The 27,575-nt window shown below is 36.4% G+C and overlaps 1 protein-coding gene and 1 pseudogene across 1 annotated transcript in view; both read right to left on the reverse strand.

Moving 5' to 3' along the window:
* Window positions 1-1,291: 1,291 nt before the first annotated feature.
* Window positions 1,292-1,915, reverse strand: LOC112824654 (ubiquitin-conjugating enzyme E2 E3 pseudogene; annotated as a pseudogene).
* A 7,303-nt stretch (window positions 1,916-9,218) lies between these two features.
* AGL (amylo-alpha-1,6-glucosidase and 4-alpha-glucanotransferase) overlaps window positions 9,219-27,575 on the reverse strand; it is a 75,978-nt gene continuing 57,621 nt past the window's right edge. The window contains exons 28-34 of the mRNA XM_025872274.2: window positions 26,635-26,770; window positions 24,888-25,000; window positions 23,655-23,866; window positions 22,405-22,502; window positions 20,567-20,654; window positions 20,321-20,454; window positions 9,219-11,758 (exon numbers count right to left, since the gene is read on the reverse strand). Coding sequence (XP_025728059.1) covers window positions 11,641-11,758; window positions 20,321-20,454; window positions 20,567-20,654; window positions 22,405-22,502; window positions 23,655-23,866; window positions 24,888-25,000; window positions 26,635-26,770 — 899 coding nt within the window. The 3' untranslated portion in view covers window positions 9,219-11,640. The remainder of the gene's footprint in view (window positions 11,759-20,320; window positions 20,455-20,566; window positions 20,655-22,404; window positions 22,503-23,654; window positions 23,867-24,887; window positions 25,001-26,634; window positions 26,771-27,575) is intronic.

Here is a 27,575-nt window from a genome sequence, read left to right on the forward strand (position 1 = left end):
CTCCTTAGTTACCCTAGCCACACTGCAAGGGCTCAACGGCCCCTCGTAGCTGGTGGCTCTCATGGGACAGCACAGTCTAGGGCATGTCCATCCCTGCTGAGAGTTCTTCTCCCTTATTTCTCTGATGGTTCCTTTGCTCCTTCTCAGTCGCCTTTATGGGGGTTCTCTTCCACCCACCCACTCCTTGTCTTAACAGTGATAGCTCAGGTTTTTAGGGGTTTTGCACTCCCTTGCGACTGCAAGCTCTGCAGAAAGCTCTGCACCTCACACACATTTGTGCCTGCATGCCCCCCTGCACACACATACCTCCACCCTTGGTTTTGCTGGCATTCATTTCTCATGAACAAGTTCAATTCACTGGCTGCTGCCATGGATGCTAAGTGATCTCCTTCCTGCTCATGCTCTCAATTGTACGTTAACCTCGCAGGGTGGCTGTCCGGGCTCTGCAAACACCACACGCTCTTCCAGTGCTGCTACTGGCTGTCAGCAGGTAGAAACAGAATCCGGGAGCTCCAGGTCCTCCACCTCCTCTTGGTTTTTTTTTTTTAATGCCTTCAGGAGCATGTTTATTGTGTTTGAGATGATACATCAGGTGCTCTCTGAGCTACAAAGGACAAAAGGAAATCCTCTCATTACAAACTGACAAAAGTAAAAGGTAAAACATTTTTCACAACAGCATGAACCACATACTCAAAAATAGATCTGGGTTTAATACAAATGACATAATTCCTAGTCATCTATGGCTACTTTTATAACTTCATACAGATAATGATTTAGGCTAAAATGCACTATAATATTTGGTAGACTTCAGGACCAGTATACTTAGTAGATCACAAAATACATTTTGGGGGCACCTGGGTGGCTCAGTCGTTAAGTGTCTGCCTTCGGCTCAGGTCATGATCCCAGGGTTGTGGGATCGAGCCCCGCATCGGGCTCCCTACTCCACGGGAAGCCTGCTTCTCCCTCTCCCACTCCCCTTGCTTGTGTTCCCTCTCTCACTGTGTCTCTCTCTGTCAAATAAATAAATAAAATCTTTAAAAAAATACATTTTGATATCCCAAAGAAGCAAGACCTGCAAGTAGGCATTTTAAACATAACTAATCTATAGCTACAAAGTTCTACTCTTGATAGCATTTACCTTTTTGGGGAGCCTCCCAGTCTCCAAAGGATAAAAAAGAGAGAGTAGAATCAGTATAACATACACAGAAGTCAGTATAGTAAAGGCTATAAAGATTTGCAGCACAGTGAGAAGGGGCTTTCTGCTCCTTCACATGCATACAAATTCTGTGAATTATGTGGCGTATCTCTTGGTCCACTGTCTGGCTATCCTGTCATGTTCTGCTCTGTTGGTCAAATATTGAGTGACTATGCTTCCAACCAGAGGATTCGCAGGGTTGCAATCTGTCAAAAGAGAACAAATCGACAGCAAAACCTTTGAAATAGTCAAAGCAGGACTACAGTTGTCTTTAAAGATGTCCAGACAGATGACTCCCTGACTGTTGATGTTGCAGTGATAGATTCTGGTGTGAAGAGTAATCTCTGGTGGCTTAAATGGATAATCAGATGAAAAAGTAATATCCAGAAAAAACACACCACCTTTATATACAGAACCTGGTGGACCAAGTATAGTGGATCTCCATTCATAGATGTTATCTCCTTTAGGCCCAGCACTGCAGTTAGGAGGAGGATCGAGAGTTATTTCAGCTAGCTCCTTCTGAATTCTTTTAGCACTAGTGGATAACTTAGCAGTGGTTTTGCTTAGGAGTTTGGTGTTTTTCTTCTGCTGGGTGGCAGAAGGTTTTCTTTCTTCCTGTTCTTCAGGCTCTGGAGCGGCTGGGTGTCGCTGGTCTGCATCTGAACTACCACTGCTGGTGCTGGGGCTCTCATCAACGGACTTTTGCCTATCTCTGGACATCCTGGTGAAGTAATTTATTGGAAAACTCAGCCGCCCGCCCCGCCTGCTCCCGCGCCGCTAGGGTGTAGGGGAGGGAGAGAGAAAAAAAAACTTTCTTAAGGAAATAGAGGCAGCTGGGGCGGGGCGGGGGCGAGGGGAAGGGGGAGGGAAAAAAAAAAGCCGAGGAGATTCTGGCCAGGGAGCGTGGAACATTGAAGGTCGGACCGGATTGTGCAGTGCCGCCTCCCGCTGAGGGTGGAGCCGCCCAGCGCCTTCGGAAAAAGCGGGAGGGGGGGCGTAGGAGCTCGGCTGGGAGAGGGTCACGGAGACCCCCGCTTAGTTGTTTTTAATTTTTAATTAATTACTTAATTTGTTTTTTGTTTTCTTAAATATTTTATTTATTTGACAGAGAGAGACACAGTGAGAGAGGGAACACGGGCAGGGGGAGTGGGAGGGGGAGAGGCAGGCTCCCCGCTGAGCAGGGAGCCCGATGGGGCTTGATCCCAGGACCCTGAGATCATGACCTGAGCCGAAGGCAGATGCTTAACGACTGAGTCACCCAGGCACCCCATACGGTTTGTTCCCCTACACTGGTTTGTGGAGCATTTTGAGTAGCCCTGGTCTGTGGAGAGAAGGAAGGCCAAGGTGCAAATGTTGTCTGCCATCTTTTTTTTAATTCATTTTTTTATTGTGTTGTGTTAGTCGCCATACAGTACATCATTAGTTTTTGATGTAGTGTTCCATGATTCATTGTTTGCATATAACACCCAGTGCTCATTACAACACATGCCCTCCTTAATACCCATCACCCGGCTACCCCCTTCCCCCACCCCCTCCCCTCTAGAACCCTCAGTTTGTTTCTCCGAGTCCATAGTCTCTCATGGTTCATCTCTCCCTCCGATCTCCCCCCCTTCAGTTTCCCTTCCTTCTCCTAATGTCCTCCGTGCTATTCCTTATGTTCTACAAATAAGTGAAACCATATGATAATTGACTTTCCCTGCTTGACTTATTTCACTTAGCATAATCTCCTCCAGCCCCATCCATGTCCATGCAAATGGTGGGTATTCATCCTTTCTGATGGCTGAGTAATATTCCATTGTATATATGGACCACATCTTCTTTATCTATTCATCTGTTGAAGGGCATCTCAGCTCCTTCCACAGTTTGGCTATTGCGGACACTGCTGCTGCGAATATTGGGGTGCATGTGCCCCTTCTTTTCACTACATCTGTATGTTTGGGGTAAATACCCAGTGTTGTCTGCCATCTGTATCCTGGTTACTGTTTCCCAGGATTTATTTTTTCTTCCAGCTTCTGGTGAGCTGGGAAAATGATTACCATCTTTCCTTCATTTGAACTCTTGGCTCTGTGTGTGTGTGCCAGACTTTCTACTTTCTGAATTATTTTTTGACCATAAACATTCCTTGAAGTTGCCTCTCTTTAGTTGATTGCTCCTTGGTAATGTTAACATCTCCTCTAGAGAGTGTGAGAGGTATTTTGCAGGGAGTTAAACTGAATTGTCAGCCTTTTTTATAGCAGCACTTGCTAGAAGTTAGGGTTAAACACGAGTTTGGACGTGACTTATCAATTTCATTTCGCTTTAAAAAATATTACTGTATACTTGATTTGAAGGAACATCCTTCAGAGCAAGACTCAGTTGACAGAAATAGTTACCTAAGCAGGTAACAGATGTTGGGTGGGTGGGCACTGGACCCCACATCACCCTTTTCATCAGCTTTCCAAAGGTTCTCTTTCCTTTCCCAATTTTCTCCAACCCTTTATTGTGTAGATCAGCTTAGCCTCCAGAGCTTCTCTTTTTTCCACTTCCTGGATTTTGAATCATAATGAGCTGAGACCCCAATTCAGAAGAAATTAGGAGGAGGGAATTGTCTGGATAAGCCAAGCTGTATTCACAATCGTTTTCTTTTACATATGAATTTCTGGGTCATGAATATGAAAGTAATGCTAGACCTGAAGCTTCTTCACTTTTATTATTCAAAAACACTAACCGTGACTAGAAAATAGGACCCTCAAGAGGGATTTGTAATCATTTTGAGGAGAAAACAAACAAATCAACAAAACCCCTTCAAACACATCCAGGATCTTTTTCTTTCCTTCCAATACCAAACAGAAATGGATGGTATCCTAATTCTCCCTTTACAACTTGTTTGAAGAGGTTTAAACATGCCAGTTTTAAGAATGCTTCCAGGAAAGAAAGGACCAAGGTTATGGATCTCTCTTCTTAATAATGAACTGTCATATTTTAAGTATGGTCATGTCTCATATTTAAAAAAAAAATTCTAGACACTTACTTGTGCCCTGAAAGTCTCTGAGTTTAGTAGAAGAGGCTTTATCCAAAATTGGCTGAGAACAAAATAGGACATGATTGAGTTACGTTGTTAACTACAGGGAAAAGATTAAACTTACAAAAAGTCATCAAGATGCTGAGACATTTTATAGTCTAGAGAAAACAGAGCTTGCCTCTAACCTCTTCAAATACTTTGCAATGAGGAAATGGCTCCGACATCTCTACTCAGTTTCCTATCCACTCCTCATTATGGGAAATAATTGGAAGGCAATGGGAATCTCATCTTCCTGACCCAAATCGGCTACATAGAAATACCTTACCTCGTAATACTGTAGTAGGTATTGTTATCCAAAGAGCCTTTCCGCAAAGTTGTTTCTTGTTTCTCCCATACTATTACTAAAGTGAAATTAAAATCTCTTTACTGGTTGGAAAAAAAAAAAACAAAACTTCAATTTTCTCATGAATTAAAACTTCAACCTATCTATTGTTAAAATAATATGTATTTAATTTTGGGTTTGGGGCCTCGGTTTCATTTTTCCCCCCAGCTGTATTCTGATATAATTGACATAAAACATTGTGTAAGCTTAAGGTGGACAGTGTGATGATTTGCTATACATATATATTGAGAAATGATTATCCCAATAAGGGATTTCTTTTCTATAAAAATGCACTAATGAATTTACTGATAAAGAGATGATACAATTGGAGAAATTACCATGACACTATGAAAGTAAATGTGAAGAATTTGTAATTTCAGAGCTTTCATAATTGGCACTGTCTCTTACTGAGTGATTTGTTGAAAAGTCACCGCATTGCCTTTAGAATCAGTTACCTCCTTTCCAGGGGTAATGTCACCAATCGCAATAGGGGAGTGTGATTGGGAGTATTTGGAAAGCCTGATGTAAAGAGTGACAAGGCAGAGCGGAAATAATTACGCTCACTATTGATCCAAAAAGGAAAGCGAAGTTTCATTTATGACAGAAAAAAAGTCCATATCTTATAATTTATATTAAACTTACTATAAAGTTAGATTTATTATGAACTTTAAAGAAAGGATATATACCCTGATTTCGGCGGGCAAGGGTCCGAGTTAGGGTAAAAGGGGTGGTTGCTCCAGCTGGAGAGAAGTGAGACTTCCCAATGCTGTCCGGGTGAGTCGGGCCGGGAGCTGAGCACACACTGCCTTCTGGTGGCGCTTGCTCGAACTTGCCCAGCCTCCGGAGCCGCCCTCAGCAGTCGGCGGCAGTCGGCGGCAGTGACGGGCGGAGTTCTGCCTCGTGTACAATATTCCTGGCTCTTCAGTGAGCTTGCAGAATGGCTCTCGGAAGCCCCTCTTTTTAGAGTTAAACATAAGTTTAAGAATCTAACAAAAATTAAAAAAATAAATAAATAAAAAAGGGGGAGGCACCGGGGTAGCTCAGTCGGTTTGGTGTCTGTCTTCAGCTCACGTCATTAATCTCTGCTCAGTGGGGAGCCTGCTTCTCCCTCTGCCTGCCGCTCCCCCTGCTTGTGCTCTCTCGATGACAAATAAATAAATAAAATTAAAAAAAAACCAAAATATAAGTGATTATTGTACACCTCTGCTCACATCTAGGAGACAATGAGCTCACATTAAAAAAATTATACCTGGGAAGTGATAAGAATATTCTTTGTCCATTAGTTGCTACCTTGGTTCCTGATGACCATGGAACCAGTTTATCAGCCTTGGATTGCACACCTCTGCACCTCAATCTCACTTAGACCACTGTTATTTGGGTTCTGTTACATGCCATCAAACTTAATCCTGATAAACTATGGGTTACCTTCATGAACATTTACTGCCCTGCAGTGTAGGTATTACCATCATTCTTGTTTTTACAGTTGAAGAAACAGGCTCAGAGAGTAAAGGAATCAGCTTTGGAAAAAGCAAAGTGTCATCGTACCAAGACTGGAGAGAGAAGGGGCCAGATTATAGAGGATCCCAAGTGTCCTTTGAGCAGTGATGGGATAGAAGCCGTGTTCAATAGAGGTTTTCCTCATAGTTCTATGAGGGATGAAGTAAGTTGTGACCAACTAAGAAATCATTTTATTACTCTAAGGACAAGACAAGAGTGCAAACAGAAAGAGGGGAATAGGTGAGAAGCTAGTCAGGTAAAAGTGAGACTTTGTGATCTATCAAATGTGATGTGGTAAAGATAAATCGTTGTGTGTGTGTGTGTGTGTGTGTGTGTGTGTGTGTGTGTGTGTTATGATTATAAGGTGTCTAAGAAGAACTTAGTGCTTAGTTTTGCACTTTCAAAATATGTCCGTTACAATAAATGTTAACAGTAAACATTCGCAGAATGAAGTGCCATATGTTAGTGAACTTCCACAGACATAAATTGCTTCCTTTGGTATTCTCCATGCCTGGGGGTGAATGTTCTTTTTTTATTTGTTTTTTGAATCTTAACTTCTTACCAAAATTCTCATGTAGGAATTTTGATAGCTGGCCATCTTTTAACATTTTTTTTAAAGATTTTATTTATTCATGAGAGAGAGAGCGTGAGCCAGAGAGAGCACAAGCAGGAGGAGGGGCAGAGGGAGAGGGAGAAGCAGTCTCCCCGAGGAGCAGGGAGCTCAGTAGGGGCTCTATCCCAGGACCTTCAGAGGATCATGACCTGAGGTGAAGGCAGACAACCAACCAACCCAGGTCCTCCTCTCTTAACCATTCTTATCCTTATTGTCTCTGACTTTTTTCTGCCTCAACTTGATGGAGGACACTTATATTTGCAAATGTATTCAAGTTGTGTAAACTAACCCATGCTTGGTACTTGGGGGCTGAATATTTAGCCAAGAATTAGTTACCTTATTAAGGCAGATGGCTGCAGACGCAGCATTTTGACCAGGTGATATGCTTAGACCCAAGCAGACACAGCATTTTGACCAGGGATTATGCTTAGACCCAAGAAGAACAAGATTTAATGCTTTCTGTAATCAGATGGCAGCTGGTAACAGCCATGCTTGACTTACGGATGGATGATGGCAAGAACTGTGAAGACAAGGACAGAAAACTGCAATTTTGAGATTCTTTGAGAGGCGATTTGTAGTAAAAAGACGGGGTTGAGTCTTGGTTCTGTGATTTATGTGTTGTGTGACTTAGGGCAAGACACTTTAGCAATATTCTTATTTATAAAATGGGTATAAAACATTTAGTATAAAATTGACTATTACATGGTAGGGGCTCATAAATGTTTATTAAGTCTGAATTTTTTATTCCAACTAATTGGCTATTAAGTTGAGCCAAAATGGATTACATACATAATAGCAACCAAAAACATAAGAATTAGGAAGAATTTCAGCAAGCTAAAAATTGTTTTGAATAAATGGAGACAGCCTATGTTCCTAGATGAGAGTAAATACAGTTAATGTCAGTTCTTATCACATTAACTTACAGTGTGAGTATAAGTAGTAAAAACAGTAAGGGAATACTTTTTGGATATGTAAAAGTACTTAAGAAGAACAAAGAGGGGTATATAAAACAGGATTCCAAAGGAGAGTAGGAGATTGGTAAGAAATAGCTCTAAAAATATTAAAACAAAATATTATAATAGTTAAATGAGTAAATAGGCACAAATAACTTCAACAGGATATCCCAGAAATTAAATAATTGAAAAATGGAATCACTATAAGTCATATTCAGTTCATGAGTTTGGAATGTTACAGTTGAGAAAAAACCTAAATAATGTCTCACCTCATTGCTGGATATTGCTATAAAACACAGATATTAAATCAGAAGAAAAAGTTTATTAAATTATTGAATGAGGTTGACTAAATTTTGGAGAGATAGAAGAGATAAACATGAGGAGATTTGAAGAAAAATTAAAAGCTTTTTTAAGTTAAACAAAAAAAACCTCTAACCAAAATAACAAGGCAAACATTAGGGAAAAAATTTGTAGCCAAAATGATATAGTATCAGTATTAATAATTCAAGGCCTGTACAAATGGAAAACACAAACAAACTAAACAACTTGCCTGAGTTCATTATTTTAGCATATTGAGGATCTATATAAATAAGTTTGTCAAGTTTGACAAATTCATTCATAAAAACTTTCGAAGTTTGGATTTCTAGGTAATTACTTTTTATCTGAAGATAGAGATAATTATCTGCAGTAAAAATGAACCAACAGTAATTAAAGGCAAAGACTAAATGGATCAACTTTGGTCATTTGATATTATTTTATTCTATATTATAATTAAAAACAAAACAAAACAAAAGTAGAATGGGGCACCTGGGTGGCTCATTCAGTTAAGCATACAGCTCAGGTCATGATCTCAGAGTCCTGGGATGGAGCCCTGCTTTGGGCTCCATGCTCAGCGGGGAGTCTACTTGAATTCTCTCTCCCTCTCCCTCTCTTTTGCCCTTCCCCCAGCTCACTCACTCTCAAATACATACATCCTCTTAAAAAAAAAAAGACATGTGAAACAATCTTTATGGCCACTTTTGGGAGGCACACATCTACATTATATCCGTTCTGGCCTATAGTATTTGCCTTTAGTAAGTGGATGAAAGGTAAATAAAAAATTCATGGTAGAGTAAAAGGTTTCAAGAAATACCAGGGGGGTAGGGGTGCTGGGTGGCTTGGGTGCCTGGGTGGCTCATTCAGTTAAGCATCCAGCTCAGGTCATGATCTCAGGGTCCTGGAATCAAACCCCACATCAGGTTCCCTGCTCCGCGGGAAGCCTGCTTCTCCCTCTCCCACTCCCCCTGCTTGTGTTCCTTCTCTCTCTCTCTGTCAAAAAATAAAATCTTAAAAAAAAAAAAAAAGAAATACCAGGGGAGTATATACTTGCTAACAGATCTAATTATATATCAAAAGTTTATTTTGCTCCTAATTTCAGTATGGCTATTAAATAAATTACCAGTCTAAAATTCTTCCTCTTCTTTTTGCCCTCCCACATCCAGCAAAAAAAATAAGTACCTAAAATAAGCAAGCCCTGAATAAATGGTAGTAGTCAACAATTAGTTAATTGGTAAATAATGGAATGAAATAAAATATGGTCCTTGAGAAAAGATTTTTATTTTCTTGGCACACAGACATAAAAATGACGTTTTTTAAACTAGATATAGCAGTTGAAGACATATTGGAAATGGATCACAATTCACTAGGTTATAATGTCCACAGATACGATGACAGGCCTCATGCTTCTTCAACTATCTTTGAAACTTAGCTAATTATCACAGCATTCTGGTTATACTGGCAAACTTACTTCTCTTGTTAAAGAGTAAGATTGATCTGGATTAGTGAAGAACCAAGGCACAGAACCATCATCAAAATGTGATATAATGGTACCTCATCCAACATCACTCAGGAATGAAGCATTTTATTTAAATGTTCTTCAAATGACATTTATCCCTCTCAAGTCTAAAACTGTTATTTTAACTACCTTTGATGAAATAATGTCTAACATGCCTTCTTAAACTTTAAAATAGACCATGCAGATAATCACAATGTTCTTTCCCTAATATTCCTTATTGGAATATTAACCAATTAATTTTCTAGCACAACATGATATCCTTAAAAATTGCTGAGGTGGGTAATTGCCCTACATCCCAATATGGCTATGTTTTAGAAATTATCAACTTTTTATCTACCTATCTATCTATCTATATATCTATCTATCCATTCGTCCATCCATCCCATTTAACTATCAGCTATTACTTGAATTCATTAAATACACTGGTTTTCAGTTATTTTTCTTACCACCTTTAATATAAGAAGTTAAGGTACAGCAACATAACTGCAAAAAACCTTTGATGACTAATGGTTCACTCTCTCAAGGAAGGTCATTCCTTGTAACTGCAACGTTTAGAGAAATTTATACATTGAGCAATGAAGAAGGAAGGGGCATTTGGAAACCAATGAGTTTATAGATAGTGATCAGATGACTATCATAACTGTCCTAAAACTTGTAGGATTTAATCTGCTTTAGGTTGGGAAACCAAAAAAGTAAGCTAGTTAAAACTATTTCTAAAGTAGGGTCAGCTTTGAAGAAGGTTGTGCAGGACACAGTAAGTTGCAAGAGCTTTTGAATGTGGGAATTTGACATTTTTAAGTATTCATATGTTTTTGCTACCCAGAAGTTTTAGTTTACTTTTCTTATTTTTATTTCTTAGTCATACTTAAGATGGTTGGGTATGTGACCTTTATGCAAGAAAAGTGTTACTGTACCATTATTTTATTAACTATAAATATGCCACTGAAAAATATTAAATAGTAATGAAAGGATCTCTGCAACCATTTTCTTTCAACTAAAAGTATAATGATCTTATTTAAGTGTTTTCTTGAGACAAAAACAGTAAAATGATAAAAAAAATCCATCTAGACAATAAGTATTATTCAAAAATATTAACTCATATCAATGTTAAAAACCTTTTTCCTTTTATGACTTTTCAGAATTGAGGTCATGAAAAACTTTTTAAATGATTCTACTGAATTCAAGATAACTACTAAATTCATATATTTTTATTACATTAAGGTTGTTCTCCATGCTAAGCTTGTCAATGTAGGTTTTAGTTAATAGGAAACTAGCATCTACTATGACCCATCAATATCTTTTACACCCAAACTAAAAATAATAAAGTTTTAGAAAAATTAATTTAGCATGTTTTTCTTCAAAGTTCTCATAAGTATGACCAACAATGTGCATTTTGAGAATGTAAACCATCTCACAGTAGGAAATAGGAACTCAAGATTAATTCTACAAAACTGTTTGTAGGAAATAAATTCTTAAATTCTTGTTTTTTTCATACATCCTATGTATGCATAATATAGCAAATTATGGCATTCATTATATTAAAAACATATTAATATATTAGTGAAATAAAAGCACACAGTGAACATCTGTGCTCCATTTCTGAACATAACATTGTAGATAGATAGTTCCATGATTCAATATTTAGTTAGTATTTATCGAATGCAGTTTGGAAGGTGCTAGGAATAATACAGTAAAAGGTGAGAACATTAGTTAACTGTAGCATATTCAGTATGTATTATTATTAAAGAAAATATAATACCACAATTTAAAAATACTTTTCCATTTCTTTCATTATTACATTCTCATATTTTGTTTTCACTTATGTACAGTAGATTACATGATTTTTCTTTTTCAAACTCTGGATCAAACTCTTTATTTCTAGGCATTTCAAGAATACTTCCTGAATTCAAAAGAAAAACATCCTATTGGTTATGATAGTTTTTCTTTCTGATTCACATCAAAAGCTACCTGTGTACATTAAAAAAACAAAACAAGACAAAAGAAAGATCAATGCTTTTAAAGTCTTACCTAACTGGGCATCAATATCCTATGAATAAGATTTTTAAAATGACTCAAGCCTGTGCATATAAAATATTTACATTATATTTTGACCTTGCATTCCATAATACAAGTGATTGCATACTTAATACATATCCATGAATCAACTATAAGTCATAGAGTGTTTCAAGAATAGTAGCGATTGACCAGGCTTGTGTTTCACAGCTGAAAGGACAGTATTGGCCATTCTCATTGGTCAGTTCAGGAAGTCCTTTCCAAGGGGATCTTAAAAAAAGAAAAGATATTTTATGAGATATAACACATATCTTATTTGGATTAGCAAAATAGGCAATACATTTGGTGCTTTTCCTTCTAGTATAGAAAACTAATCATATATAGTCATTTGCTACAAAATAAAACAGGATATCCTTACGATCTATGTATAAAGAATTTAGATTGAAATTATTCTTTGAGGGGCACCTGGGTGGCTCAGTTGTTTAAGCATCTGCCTTAAATATCTGATCCCAGGGTCCTGGGATTGAGCTCTGCATCTGGCTCCCTGCTCCGCAAGGAGTCTGCTTCTCCTTCTCCCTTGGCCCTCCCCCAATTCATGTTCAAGCACGCTATTTCTCTCAAGTAAATAAGTAAAATCTTAAAAAAAAAAAAAGAACCTAGGAGAGAGGGCTGGGAGAGATCCTTCCCTAGGATCTTCAGAGGGAGCATGGCCCTGCCAACACCTTGATTTAAAATTTCTGGTCTTTGTAACTGTGAGACAATAAGAAAATATTTAAACTACTCAGTTTGTAGTGCTCTGTTATGGCAGCTCTAGCAAACTAATATAGTACTGAAGTTAAGAGACAAACTTACAGAACCAGTGACATGCTGCTCATAATTATATGTGGAACTAGAACATGGAACATATCCATACTGGTAAAAGAATTCTTCTTTCCCTTCCTTTCTGAAAAATTCATTCCTCAAGTCATTAGGTGGGACAAAGGTCGGTGATCTGAGTTGGGGAGGAGAGGAAAGAAGGGTAGCAGGGATAGCACAGGGTGGGATGCCACAGGCTGAGGTGTATGAAGAGAGTTCACACCAAGGGTGGGGGTGCCCTAGAACCCAAGTGGTGCAAGGAGGGCATCCACACATAAGTGTGGCCTAGTGTGGGGTTATCAGGCCCATGAAGGAAGAGGTATACCAAGAGCCAGAAAAGGGTGAGCTGAATCTATTTGGTAGTGATAGCAGAGAATGGGGAGTAGCTTATTCACTGTTGTTAAAGGGAATTACAAATATGATAAGGGAGAAAAGATTAAACACTGAGTGGAACTGGTGTGAATGTAGGTTTTCAATATATAGAGATAGATAAATACACAGAGATAGAGATCTGCCTATCTATCTATCTATCTATCTATCTATCTATCTATCTATCTATCTATCTATCTATCTATATCATTTCCTAGCTCTATCTACTGGAAGGCACAATAACAATTCCTCAAGAGCACGAATACACCAAGTATTTAGCTCCGGGCTTTTATTTTTTTTAATGTATGTATGCATGTACGTATTTATTTTTTTTTAAAGATTTTATTTATTTGACAGAGAGAGAGACAGCGAGAAAGGAAACACAAGCAGAGGGAGTGTGAGAGGGAGAAGCAGGCTTCCCGCGGAGCAGGGAACCTGATGTGGGGCTCGATCCCAGGACTCTGGGATCATGACCTGAGCCGAAGGCAGACGCTTAACGACTGAGCCACCCAGGCACCCTGTATTTAGTTATTTTTAAAGAATTTATTTTTTTGGATGCCTGGGTGGCTTGGTTGAGCGGCTGCCTTAGGCTCAGGTCATGATCCCAGGGTCCTGGAATCGAGTCCCGAATTGGGCTCCTTGCTCAGCAGGGAGCCTGCTTCTCCCTCTGCCTCTGCCTGCCACTCCCCCTGCTTGTATTCTCTCTTGCTATCTCTCTGTGTCAAATAAATAAAATTAAAAAAAATTTATTTTTTTAAAGTAATCTCGACACCAAATGTGGGGCTTAGACTCATAACCCCAAGATCAAGAGTCACATGCTCTATCGATTGAGCCAGCCAAGTGCCCCCGGATCTGGGCTTTTAAATAACATTCTTCACAAACACAAAAAACAAATAAGCTAGTAAACAAACCAGGGATAGAGAATTGCCCACCTAGGCTGGGGCAGGGAAAGTAAAAGATAAGCTTAAAACATTTGACTGGGCCAGAAAGCAAAGGTCTTCCACTTCTGACAAACATGGAACAGCACAGACAATATTCCTCTCCTGCCTAAAACAAAGTTCTGGACAAGGAATATGAAGCAATAATCTTCAAGATACTGGATATTAGGCAACAAAGAACAGTGATCCCTAAGAAATGAGAATAAAATGAAGGAAGCCCTAGGACTACTTACTGCCTGGAGGGAGTTTCCAGGATTTGGCACAGGGAAGGGAACACAGGTAGAGCCTGGCCGATTCCTTGAGTTGAAGAAATGGAACTGACAGTCTAGGAAGAACAAGGCAGCTAGAATTTTCAGGACAGAGTACTAAAAAGGAGAGAACTCTGGAGATATGCAGAGGGTCCCACTCAAGTATTCACCTACCGATCAGTCAACACACAAGAGGAAACTAATGAAAGATGGGGAAAGAACCACCTGAAAGAATTAAAGTAGTACCTGATGACATTTAAAAAGGGTCAGGAACAGTGCTTATTTCCACCAGCCAGGTTTGAAAACTTCAGAATTTTAGGGATATGGGATAGAGAACTCAGGTGGGCCATGACTCATTAGTGGAGAATAATTAGCCCTAGACTAAATGCTGCTCTGGCCAGGCCCAACAAAGCTTAAAATCAGGAGTGCCTGGGTGGCTCAGTCAGTTAAGTGTCTGCCTTCGGCTCGGGTCATGATCCCAGGGTCCTGGGATTGAGACCCGCATCGGGCGCCCTGCTCAGCAGAGAGAGGCTCCCTCCTCTCCCTCTGCTGCTGCCCCTGCTTGTGTGCCCTCTTAATCTCCCTCTATCAAATAAATAAAATTAAAAAATTAAAAAAAAACCTTAAAATCAAAACCTGAAAGGATCAAACTGTTCCCAAATAATTTAACTGCATTCCAAAACAAAGTTCAAGAATATTTATAGAAATACAAAAAAAAATCTAATACCAAGCAAGGTAAAATTCATAGCTGGCATCCAATAAAACACTAGCAGGTCAAGAGTAGGCTAATACAACCCATAAGAAGAGAATAATCATATGTGAAACCAACCCAGATATAAATTAGCAGACAAAGACATTCAAATAGTTACTGTAACTGTATTCTATATGTTCAAAATATTAAGCAGAGACATGGAAGATAGAAAAAAGACCGAAATCAAACTTCAAGAGATGAAAACTATAATGTATAAAATGAAAAATATACTTAATGGAAATAGTGGCAGATTAGATATAAGGATGAGAGCAGATTTCCTGTCAAAACAAGGTAACACTTCAATGCACTGAAAGAAAAAACTTGTCAACCTTTAATTCTATGCATAACAAAAATATCTTTCAAAAATAAAGGCAAAATAAAGACTTTTCTGACAATTTAAGAGCTTAAAGAATTTATCATGAGCAGGCTTGCACTATAAGACATGAGAGAGGAATTTCTTAGGCAAAAGAAAATTGTACCAGATGGAAACAGAGATATTCACAAACAGATCAACACTGGAAATGGCAACTATGTGAGTGGTTATACAAGACTTTTTTCTGTATTATTTAAATACCTTTAAAAAATAACTGATGGCATAAACAAAAAATAATAACAATGTTGTGGGGGGGAATTATAACATGCAAAGCAAAATAGATGATGATAATAGCACAAAAGCCTGGAAGGGAGGAAAAGAACTATACTATTTTAAGATTCTTATACTATACTTGAAAGTAAACTATGATAAATTAAAGATGTATATATAAACCTAAAGCAACCACTTAAAAAAAGTAGCTAATTAGCCAGCAAAGAAGATAAAATGGAATAAATATATATTGAATAATAAATATCCAGTCCAAAAGCAGAAAAAGAGGAAAAGAATAAACAGAAAAAAATATTTATACTTAACCATATAAATAATCACATTAAGTGTAAATAGCTTAAATTTTCCAAATAAAAGTCAGAGATTATCAAGCTGCACAAAAAAGCAAGACCGCCATTATATGCTGTTATGTACATGTATAAGAAACCTACCCTAAACATAAAGACACAAATAGGTTAAAAGTAAAGGATGAAAAAATATATACTATGGTAACAATCAAAATAAATCTGAAGTGCTTATATTAATATCAAACAAAGTAAATTCTGAAGCAAAGATATACTGCCAGTGATAAAGAAGGTCATTTCATAATGATAAGAGGGTCAATTCATGAAAAGAACAAAATAATCCTAAACACGCATCTAATAATAAGTTTTCAAAATACATGAAGCAAAATCTGATATAGCTACAAGGAGAAAAAGACATCCATAATTATAAGAGGAGATATCAATGCTCTTCTCTAGGTAATTCATAGAACAAGTAGACAGAAACTTGTAAGTACTTTGTACAACACTATCAATCAACTTGACCTAGTTGACATTTATAGAACATTCCACCCAAGGACAGCAGAATACACATTTCCCCCTGCCACTGGAAAACAAATTAGTAACCTAGACAGAACATATTTTGGGCCTTAAAACAAGTATCAATAAGTTTAGAAGGATTAGAGTCATATAAAGTATATTCTCTGACTACAATGGAATTAACTTTGAAAACAGTAACAGAAACACCTCTGGAAAATTCCTCAATATTTGAAAGCTAAATAACACCTTTCTAAATGACTGATGGGTCAAAGAAGAATCAAAGGGGAAAGCAGAAAGTATTTTCAACTGAATGAAAATAAAAACACAACAAGCCAGAATTTGTGGGATACTGTTGATTTAGTATTTAATGGGAAATTTACAGCATTAAGCCCCTTATTAGATAAGAAGAAAGGTCTTTAAGTCAATGACCTCAACTTCTACCTTAAACTAGACAAAGACAAACAAATTAAACCTAAACTAAGCAGAAGAGAATAATAAAGAGCAGGATAGAAATCAATAAAACAAAAACCAGAAAAACAACAGAAAAAATCAATAAAGCAAAAAACTGGTACTTTAAGATCAATAAAATGGATAAACTTTCTAGCCAGGCAGAACAGGGAAAAAAAGAGAATACAACTTATCAATATCAAGAATGAGAATGTTGACATTGCTACAGATTCCATAGATAACTAAAAGAGTAATAATTCACTTTACATAAAACCATTTCTCGAATTGTGACAAGTATTTTTGAACTATCTTTTCATTTAATCTTGGCAGCAAATAATGAGATATTACCATAATACAGAGGAAGAAATGTATTTCAGAGAGGTTAAGTAATTTGCTCAAAGTCACACGTAAAGGAAGTAACAAGGACAAAATCTGAAATCCAATCTGGACCCAAAGCTCACACCCGAAGCTACTGTGTTATCAAAAGTAGCTATTAGGAAATGGTAAGAAATAAAAAAGGAAAGAGTTTGAGAAAAAACTGTGGAAAGTAAGGAATTTGGATGTCATTTTGTATGCAATGGGGAATTACCCAAGGTTTTTAAATATAAGACTAAAATTGTGAGAGTTATATTTCAACCAAATTAATCTTATTTGAGGTAATATGACAAGATGGAGAAAGGGGAGACTGAAGTATGGAGGCTATTGCCTAGGTCAGAGAAAAGGTTCTGAGTTACAAGTTAGGCAGCGGCAAGAGCAAAGAAGATGGGCTGTTAGAAGGCAGTATACAGCAGAATCTCTTGACGACTATCTGGATGTTCTGGAGAAGTAATGAGGTAAAAAAGCAAAAAGTACCTGGGATGTTTGAGCTTGCAGAGCATGCATAATGGTAACACCATAACAGCAGTGGGAAGAAAATTGTGTATGTGGGAGATGAGTGATGGCAGGAAGACATCCAAGGTAAGAAGTGTATTAGACAGCTGAAAAGTAATAGTGGAGCTTATAAGAGAATTCAAAATTTGCTAAAGAATGAAGACACGAGATGAAATATAACAGGAGAAAATGTAGATTAAAAAAAAAAAGGAAGATTAAGGACCGATTTTTGGAGAGTGAACATAGGTGCCAGGAAGAAAAGCCAGAAAAGCAGTAAACTGAGACACCAGTGTAGTAGTTAAGAGCACAGCCTGTGGAGCAGGCTGCTTGGAGTTTAGTAACAGCTTAGTAACAGCTCTAGCAGATGACTTGCCATTTGACTTCGTAGAAATTACTTAACTTTCTTAGCTTAATTTATAAAATGGAGATAACTAATCACAGCTCAAAGCTGAGTTAGTGTCTTGTCCATATGACATGTACTAACATATCCATCCTCAAAACAACCCCAGTACATCCATTATACAGATGAGGAATCAGGCCCAGAGAAGTCAAGTGACCTGCCCCCGGTGACATTCCTAGAGAGTGGAGAAGTGAATAATAACAATAATAGGATAATCATAATGATAATAGCTATTTTAGTTTTTTTTTTTGGATTAAATGAGTAATGTCATATAAACGCATTTAGAACCATGCCTGGAACACAGTAAGAACTCAATAAATATTACTTCCTATTATTATAATTGTTACTAGCATGAGGTAAACAAGGGAAACCTAATACTGTGGACGGCATAAAGTTTTTTATGAAAAGAAGAAAGCAACAATATCAAATACTATAGGCAGGTCAAAGAAGAGAACCGAAAGGAAGTCATGGGATCTGGGAACAAGAAAGGATCTTGTTGAAGGGGTGCCTGCATGGCTCAGTCGGTTAAGCATCTAACTCTTGGTTTTGGTTCAGGTCAAGATATCAGGGATGTGAGATTGAGCCCTGCCTCGAGTTCAGTGTGGAGTCTGCTTGTCCCTCCCTCCACCCCCCACCCGCCCCTCCTCTACCTAAAATAAATAAAATCTTAAAAAGAAAAGAAAAAAGAAAGGATCTTGTTGAGTGGCTTCACCAGAGTGGTGAGGGCAAAACAAAAGCCAGACCGTGGGTGGTAATGACTAAGGTGGTCAGAAAGCAAAAGGAATGAGGCTATTCCTATAAGAAGTGTGCTGAGAAGAAAACAGAACAACAGGACACAGCTAGAGGTAGGAACAGTATGAACGGACTTTATTTTAGGATGTGCTGACAAATTTCTTTCTAGCTTAAGAAGGAAGAATCAAGTGGAATACCAAGAAAGGATAATTAGTAGAGCAAAGTCGAGGAACAGGTGGGAGGGATGGGATCACAGGTAAAGTAGAACAGTGATTCCTGTGGTGCAAGATGTTCTTACTTCTCATGGACAAAAGAAAGAATACTTCTCATGGACAAAAGAAAGAAAGAAAATAAATGCAAACAATGATAAATACTGTGGAGCAATAAAGGATAGAATATAAGAATGTTCACATCACACACAATCAGACTCAGTTTCTAGATGAGGTACAAGAACTATGGCAGGGTTGGGTTTTCTGTGACTACATTCAAGCAAATAAAAACAAATTTTGAAAAAAACCCCACAATATTCATGGTGATAGATGGAAGCCCTTCATGTTCATACAATAAAGGAGATAAAATTTATGCTGTTTATGCATAATTATTCTGAGCAATAAGCTGTACATATACAGGCATACCTTGTTTTATTGTGCTTTGCTTTACTGCACTTCTCAGACACTGCGTTTTTTTACAAACTGAAGGTTTGTGGCAACCCAGTGTCAAGCAAGTCTATTATAGGCACCATTTTTCCAACAGCATTTGCTCACTTTGTGTAACATCTTGGTATTTCTCACAATTTTTCAAACTTCATTATTTTATTTGTTATGGTGATCTGTGGTCAGTGATTATGACTTGCTGAAAGCTCGGATGCTTTTTAGTAATAAGATACTTTTTAATTAAGGTATGTACATTGGTTTTTTTAGACACAATGCTGTTGCATATTAAATAGACTACTGTATGATGTAAATGTAATTTTGACATGAACTGGGAAACCAAATAATTTATTTGATTTGCTTTATTGTGATTTTTGCTTTATTGAAGTGGTCTGGACCTGAACCCACACTATCTCCAAGGCATGCCTATATTTAGGTTTAATCTAGAATTTGGGAAATTAGGATAGCTTTTGACTATATTTATATCATCTTATAAAGACACATAATTCTGACACTATCTCTAATAATTATGACAAAGGAGGTGACAAATAGGTTTGAGATATAGTCAAAAGACCAACCCTGATATTTTAATTATAATAAAGCATTTCTGAAAACTATTTATCGATATATCTTTATTTATAATTTATTTTTAAAGTATTCTAAATTAAAAAAATGAACATACAGTATTATATTAGTTTCAGCTATACAATATAATGATCCAGCAATTCTATACATTATTCAGTGCTTATTAAGGTAAGTGTATTTCTAATCCTTTTCATCTATTTCAGTCATCCTTCCCCCCCATCTCCCCTCTGGCAACCACATATGTCTTTAAATCAATTAACTCAAAAGGACCGACCTGAGTACTTTTAGTTTTTATATTTATTCTGTTTTGGCCATACCCCAAAATATCCACTGTATTTAAAAAATTAGACTATTCCACATGTATAAATCATGCAATATTAAGTCTTCAAATAACAACCTAAAGTAATTAAAGAAAGGTGAAAATTGTATCATTGAACTTGTCATGCTAAATAAGAGTAAAGCTTTCAAATTTCACTGGGATACCTAGAGTATACAGAAATGAATTTTAAGGAGCTGTTATTTACCTAATACCTAATAAACTGATTAAACACTAGTTCTGGAAATTACATGCCCCCTGACGACTTACCTCTCAAGATGAACGTAATGTCGGGAAAGAATGTTTTTAACCAAAAATACAGTCTTGGCATTAGCCTCTGGACCCATCAATTTGGAAAAATATAATTTCGCACGAAGAAAATACCCAACGGGCCACAGCCACTCCTAAAAAAAGATGATTTAAAGGTAAAGAAAAAAAAAGAGCTTTGAATACCTATAAAGTTATTTGAAAAATAACTTCAACTGAAAACTCTGAAAAGAGAAATGAAGTTCTTACAGGTCCTTGGTGATAATTGAAACCTTTAGCAAGATTGTAGTTGTCATTGTCTAAGGCATTGTCATAAATTCCACAGTAAACCATATCACTGCAAAATGATTGAAATTTAGGTTAGAAAAAGATCAGACATTACATAAGAAGCATTAGAAAGATTTTTCAATAGCAAAAGTAAGAGAAATAATCCAATTATTTTGTCTTCCAAATCTATAAGCTCATCATCTATCTAACCTCAAATTAGCATATACTGGGTTCAGGATACTTTGTTTTTTTTTTTTTTACAACCCATCTTAAAAATTAATTAGTGAATTCACTCATTTATAAGTAAGCTCTACGCCCAATGTGGGGCTTGAACTCATGACCCTGAGATCAAGAGTCACATGCTCTACTGACTGTGCCAGCCAGGCACCTCCAGAATACTTTTAACAATGTATTAGGGAATGATTAACAAATAGTTACTGGCTAATAAAAAAAAAGTCAAGTATTCAGGTATCTTGCCTTCAAGGAGTGAGTCTGACACTAAATATTGGTTAAAGTCAACTATTTCACTAAGCTTCTAAGATACTGATGATGACTAAAATATACACAAAATAATTTGAATTAGTAAACATTAAAGATATAGTTTTATTAATTATTACATATTATAAAGGTTGTTTTTTAAACTTCTCCATGAAGTTATTTTAAAATTAAGTAAAATTGGTACTTACCAGATTACAAATAGCAATGAAATAAACATAGAAAATTTATACACACTTATAAACTAAAACTATTACAAACTTATTGTAATGGATAATACAAGACAGTTATCTATACTCAGTTTAATTAAATTTTTACTTTTCTTTTTTTTCTTTTAGTGAGAGAATTTGCTACATGAGTAAGCTTTAACTGTGGGTTTTAGTTTTGACCAGTGGTTCCTAACACCTCTGAAAATGTGGAGAACACCTCAGAATGCAGGTATGTATACACACAAAAAGGCTGCATCTTAAGATTGAAATAAGTACACAGTAAATTGGGAAAATTCTACAAAGGTGAGGATACTATATAGAAAAGGGGTTCTGTCATACATTGATATAGAAAGCAAACTAATGTTGGGCTGGGGCATCAAGCTTTAAAGGAAAACAGCAGAAGACAGACAGGAACATCATTAGAAACTCAAGAAAAAACAAAAGTTGGAAAAGAAAAATATAAAATGGCATAAACACATAATCATAAAATAAAAACAAAGTCAGTTATTGGTTTAAATAAAAACAGTCGGGTAATAATATAGAAAGGATGGAAATGGTTGGTGGTAAGGTGAGGAGAGAGTTACATCTTCATCTGTCATCACACGAAGTAACCAAATAATGTCTAATATTAAAAAAAAAAACAACTCAAGAAACAGCTGCACACACATAGTATTTAGAAATATGGAGGGAACTACTAGGAGTTAACAACTTGAAAAAGACCGTCTCTGAAGAGACAATATGTCTGTACTTCCAATGTCCAAAATAATCATGTATTTTACAATCAGAAAAAAATAGGCATTAGGAAATATTCATAACATATTAGTTTTATAAGCTTAAAACTTATTATTAAATATAGGACAAGCATTATGAACACATATTTAATGAAGATACAGCTGGTATTTTTAAAAAAAACTCAGTTTGAACGCAATTTTAGAGAGTTTACTGACAAGCAAAAAAATTATGGCTGGTGCAATATAATATCAACAACATTCTTAACACTTATATTTCAACTTACTCTGGGTCAAAAGTTTTCATGCCAAGATTAAATATAATTAAATATAATTATCTTTTAAATACCATATGAACAACATTCTTAATACTTATATTCTAACTTACTCTGGATCCAAAGTTTTCATGCCAAGGGGCCCAAGCAGTTTTTTTTCTGCAATCTCCAGAGCTTTCCATGCTTTTTCTGCAGTAAAGAGCTCAGGGGCCTAATGAATGTCAAAAACGAATATTCAAACTTTTGAAGATCACAAAAGAATTAGTTTTCACCCATAGTGTAACATAAACTAGTCATAAACTTGGAAATGAAACCTGTTTAAAAATACAGTGTGTGTCAGTATTCATTTTGAGCGCAGATGCCTAACCTGATCTAATGTTAATGGACATGACTTAGAAGCACTGTTCTTGGCCTTAGAAATTAGGAAAGCTGCTAAGAGGTGATTATTTCCTTGTGTCATTTTAAGAAAGCATACGAGCTCCCGAAGGAAGTTGCCACAGCTACAGTGAAGGCAGAGCACACTTAAACTTTGCTTTTGGGGTCATAGTGAAATACAGAATGACTTGCACTCTAACAGCATGAGTAAATTTACTTGTGATATGGAGAAGGAGAGAAAGCACTGATGGCTAAGAACCTGCATTAATTTTAATGGTTAAATGAAATCAAATGCGTACAGAACAGAAGATAACTTTACGTACCTTTGGATTTTTTATTCTAATAATTTATAGTGCCATATTTAGTACTCTTTTCGACAAGGTAGAAACAGCTAAGCAGGCAAGGAAGGGCACATACCTTCTCTATTTTACTGTCCTTATAGTTTATTTTTAGACTAGAGATAAAATAAAGAGAGTCTAGAATTCTTGGCTAGATAGAATGCATTACAGCAACACAATGAAGGAAACAGAATATGAGTTGAAGCTACTCACATTAGTTCACCAGTCTAGATCTTTCCAACTAGTGTGTTGAGGTACTGGTCATAGCACAGGAGTGCTGAAATACCCAGGCCTTCAGCTTTCAAGGCAGTGGGGCGGGCCTGGGGCTAACTGAAGCAGTTGGATCTGGCACAACCAACCTAATCCATTTTGCCCAGTGTGCTGTACAAATACCATTATTTTCTATGTGTGCTATCATATGAAAACACTGGGAAGCACTTCATTAGTTGTCATCTATTATTTTCTGTTTTTTGATACCAAAGTTAAGGGTGGTATGCATAATGCTTTATTAATTTAGAAAGACTATATCGAACTAGCTGGTAAACAATATACTTTTTGGCAAGTAAATGAATTTGAAAACAAATGGGAATAAAGAACTAAATATACTCCATCACAACATTTTTGAAATTTGAAAGTAACAATTCACTTACTACAACCATTGCTATGGTAAAATTAGGCCTGAGCTGATAGTCACACCAAGGGCTTGAAGCTCCATAACTATCTTTGTATATGCCACGTTTGTGAACCAGATTAGGATGCTTTTCGTTAGAATCTGAAGGGTCTTCTGACACATGAAATAGCTTTTCGAAGTTGTCTTGTATTTTTCTGTTCCATTCATCATATGAAACTGTCACAACCTTTCCTGAAACATGATAAAAGACTTGGCAGTTTTAAGCATTCAAAGAAAGCCATATATTTAGTTACAGCCAAAAAGTAATATTTAGGAAATAAATTATCCACTTCTTGAAAGTGTCAGGGTCTTTTGAAGGACACTAGCCTGAAATTAAAAATATCTTTCATTGTATTACCAGAAAGGATTAGAATTCAGCAAATGATCCCTGATTTTTCTTTGTATCACTCTCACATGTTTGATAAAGTTACGTATAGTATTGTGCACTTGAAATGAGGCTAGTCTGAATTGAGAAGTGCCAGAAGTGTAAAATATATACTGAATTTCAAAGAAAATACTCCTCCCACAAAAGAATGTAAAATAGCTCATGAATAATTTCATGTTGATTACATGAAGAAATAACATTTAGCATATACTGAGTTAATAAAATATATAATTTCACCTATTTCTTTTTTTCCTTAAATTTTTATTGTTATGTTAATCATCATACATCACATCATTAGTTTTTGATGTAGTGTTCCATGATTCATTGTTTGCATATAATACCCAGTGCTCCACGCAGAACGTGCCCTCTTTAATACCCATCACCAGGCTAACCCATTCCCCCACCCCCCTTGCCCTATTTCTTTTTACTTTTTTTAATGTGAGTACTAGAAAATTTAAAATTATATATGTGGCTGAAAAAAATTATTTATGTGGCTCAAATTATATTTCTATCGGACAGCAGAGTTCTAGTAAAAGATGTAAAGATTTTGTAAGTGTTCACAAAAATGTAACTTGCTCACAGTCACATTAAGGACAAAAAAAAGCACAAGGCAATAACTATGATGTTTTTCATGTCTTAGTTCAAAGTTGCTGCAAAAATATGGTTAGTAACCAGGTTTGTTACAATTTTATACTAGTAAATTAGTGCTTTTTTCTTTCTTAATTGTAAGGGTTTTCTATTATTAGTTCCTGGAGTCAAATGATTATGTAGATTATGAGTATAGACAGTATATTCAAAGTTTCTGTTTAAATAAAATGAACAGCTTACCATGTTTTTTTACTGTGACTTCATGATAAGGGAAAATTCTTTTTTTGGATAATTCTAGCAACCAACGGACAGCAGACTTACTCAGGCCCACAATTTCCACAGCAGACCCATCTCTAAAATTAAAATAAATTTTATTCTGTGAGTTGGAGTCATTTAAGCACTACTTAAAGGGCATTCAATAAACAATTTTGATGAATTATATATTATAAAAGCAACTACCTATAAAAAAACCCCTCACTTTATTGAAATGTATACTGCATATATAAGAAACCTCTCCTCTTACTATTTTGCCATTGCTTACCTTCTTAACAATTAAAAACAGTTCTACAGAGTTTAATGGTGATTATGGAGTTAGAGGGGATGGCAGCTGGAAAAGGTAGGAGTAAGTAATCAGAGAAAACTGAAATAGGGTACCAGAGAAAAGAGAGCAAACATGGGATATAGGACTGGAGAAAGCCAGGGAAGATACACATAATAATTTGAAAACCCATTTTTTTTTTTAAAGATTTTTATTTATTTGACAGAGAGAGAGTGAAAGAGGGAACCCAAGCAGGGGGAGTGGGAGAGGGAGAAGCAGGCTTCCCGCGGAGCAGGGAGCCCGATACAGGGCTCGATCCCAGGACCCTGGGATCATGACCTGAGCCAAAGGCAGATGCTTAACGACTGAGACACCCAGGTGCCCCTGAGAGCCCATTTTTAAAGAAAATGAAAGGGAAGTACAAAAGGTCTAATAATGTACCAAAATAAACATGTTTTAAAAAGAAATTTGCAAAGCATGTAACAACAGCTGCGATTAAATTTTTTCACGATTCTGACTGAAGATAGAATTTAGGATAAGAAAATAGTTTCTCACACTTGATACTATTTTTTTTAGTTAATTAATTAATTCTTTATTTTTTTTAAGTAGGCTCTACACCCAGCGTGGAGCCCAACACAGGGCTTGAACTCAAGACCTTAGCTGACATCAAGAGTCAAATTCTTAACCAACTGAGCCACCCAGGCACTCCTAGACTTGTGATGTAGTATTAAGCATTTGAAACCATAAAAAGAAATGATGAGATAAAAGATAAAAAAATTAGGTGGGAAAAAAGGTTCAGAAATTAAAAGTATTTCATAAAGAACAGGATAATTGGGTATTTTCTATATTTATAAAAGATGGGCATAATGAAATGCTTACAATGAAAACATTCAGGTTAAGAAAAGATCTTAACGACAGGGATAATGAATCATAAAATTTTCCTTTGAGGTGCTTGTAGAGAAGCACCCCATGAGAACTTCCAGAAAAGAACAGCTTTACTTGATTACTTGGTAACAAGAGAGCTGAGTATGTGCATGTTGTGGGAGAGGAAGGAGTGAGTGGAAGAGGAAGGAGGAGGGAAGGAGGAAGATTTTGACTGATTTTTTAAAAAGATTATTTATTTATTTGGGAGAGAGAAAGGGGTGGGGAGAGCGAGCACACACTCGTGTGTGAGCCGGTGGGTGGTGGGGGACAGACAGAATCTCAAGCAGACTCCACATTGAGCACAGGGCCCAGGGTGGGGGCCAAACGCAGGGGTCGATCTCACCACCCATGAGATCATAACCTGAGCCAAAACCAAGAGCTGGACACTTAACTGACTGAACCACCCAGGTATCCCAGATTTTGACGGATTTAATAAGACTTCATGGTTAAGAGAATAAAAGACTCCATAAGTATGTGGTTTTAAAAAGAGTATTATTATATAAGCACTATACAAATAAATTCTACCTTGGAGTGGCTGGGATTCCTCTGTTTCTAGCTCTGTCACTTTCTCCCATTTTATCCATCCATGTGCCACAATTTAAGCGATTTCCTCCATAAACAAATCCTGTTTCTTCGTCAACCCCTGCGGTTATATTAAAGCCTAAAAAAGCAAAATAAAACATTTATAAAATCTGAAAGGGATATAAATAAACTAGGACAACTACTCTGGAGAGCAATGTGGTAAAAAAGTTGAAGATGTGCATATTCTACCACATAGTAATTTCATTTCTAGATACATACTTTTGAGAACTCCTTACCCATGTGCATATGAAGATATGTACAAGGATATTCAATGCAACACTGTTTGTATTAGCAAGAAAATAATGCTGAGCAGAGGAGTGAATAAACACTCGTTTATTCATACAGTGGAAAACTCACTATACCATTTAAAATTAATGAACTGGATTTATAATGCATCATAATAGACAAAACCGCAAAACAAAATGATTGAGCAAACAAGTTGCAAAAGGAAATGCATGATAAGATACCTTTTCTTAAAAGTTTAAAATATAGATAATACTAATATATACAACCATGTATGTCTATATGACTATGTAATATAATACTTGATAAAATTCAAAAACATAAAAGTTGTACGTATATATTATAGTGTATTCCATAATATACTGACTACATACTATATAATATACTGAATATATACTACATAATATAAATCATATGTAATTTACACATACTCAAACACAAACTCATAAAGTACAAAAACATACATGGAAAAAAACCCTGATTATAGCACAGTCGTTAATTCTAGAGAGGGAGGGAAGGGAGAGAGATAAAGATGAAGCTTTAGATACATCTGTAATGGTTTATTTCTTTACAAAACAAAAAAGAAAGATCTGAAGAAAATACAACCAAATGTTAAATATCTGTCTAATTTTATTTCTAGG

The sequence above is a fragment of the Callorhinus ursinus genome, unplaced genomic scaffold (assembly GCF_003265705.2).
Source record: "Callorhinus ursinus isolate GAN/ISIS: 27379988/994484 unplaced genomic scaffold, GSC_fseal_2.0 scaffold9, whole genome shotgun sequence".
In the NCBI taxonomy this organism is placed as follows: domain Eukaryota; kingdom Metazoa; phylum Chordata; class Mammalia; order Carnivora; family Otariidae; genus Callorhinus; species Callorhinus ursinus.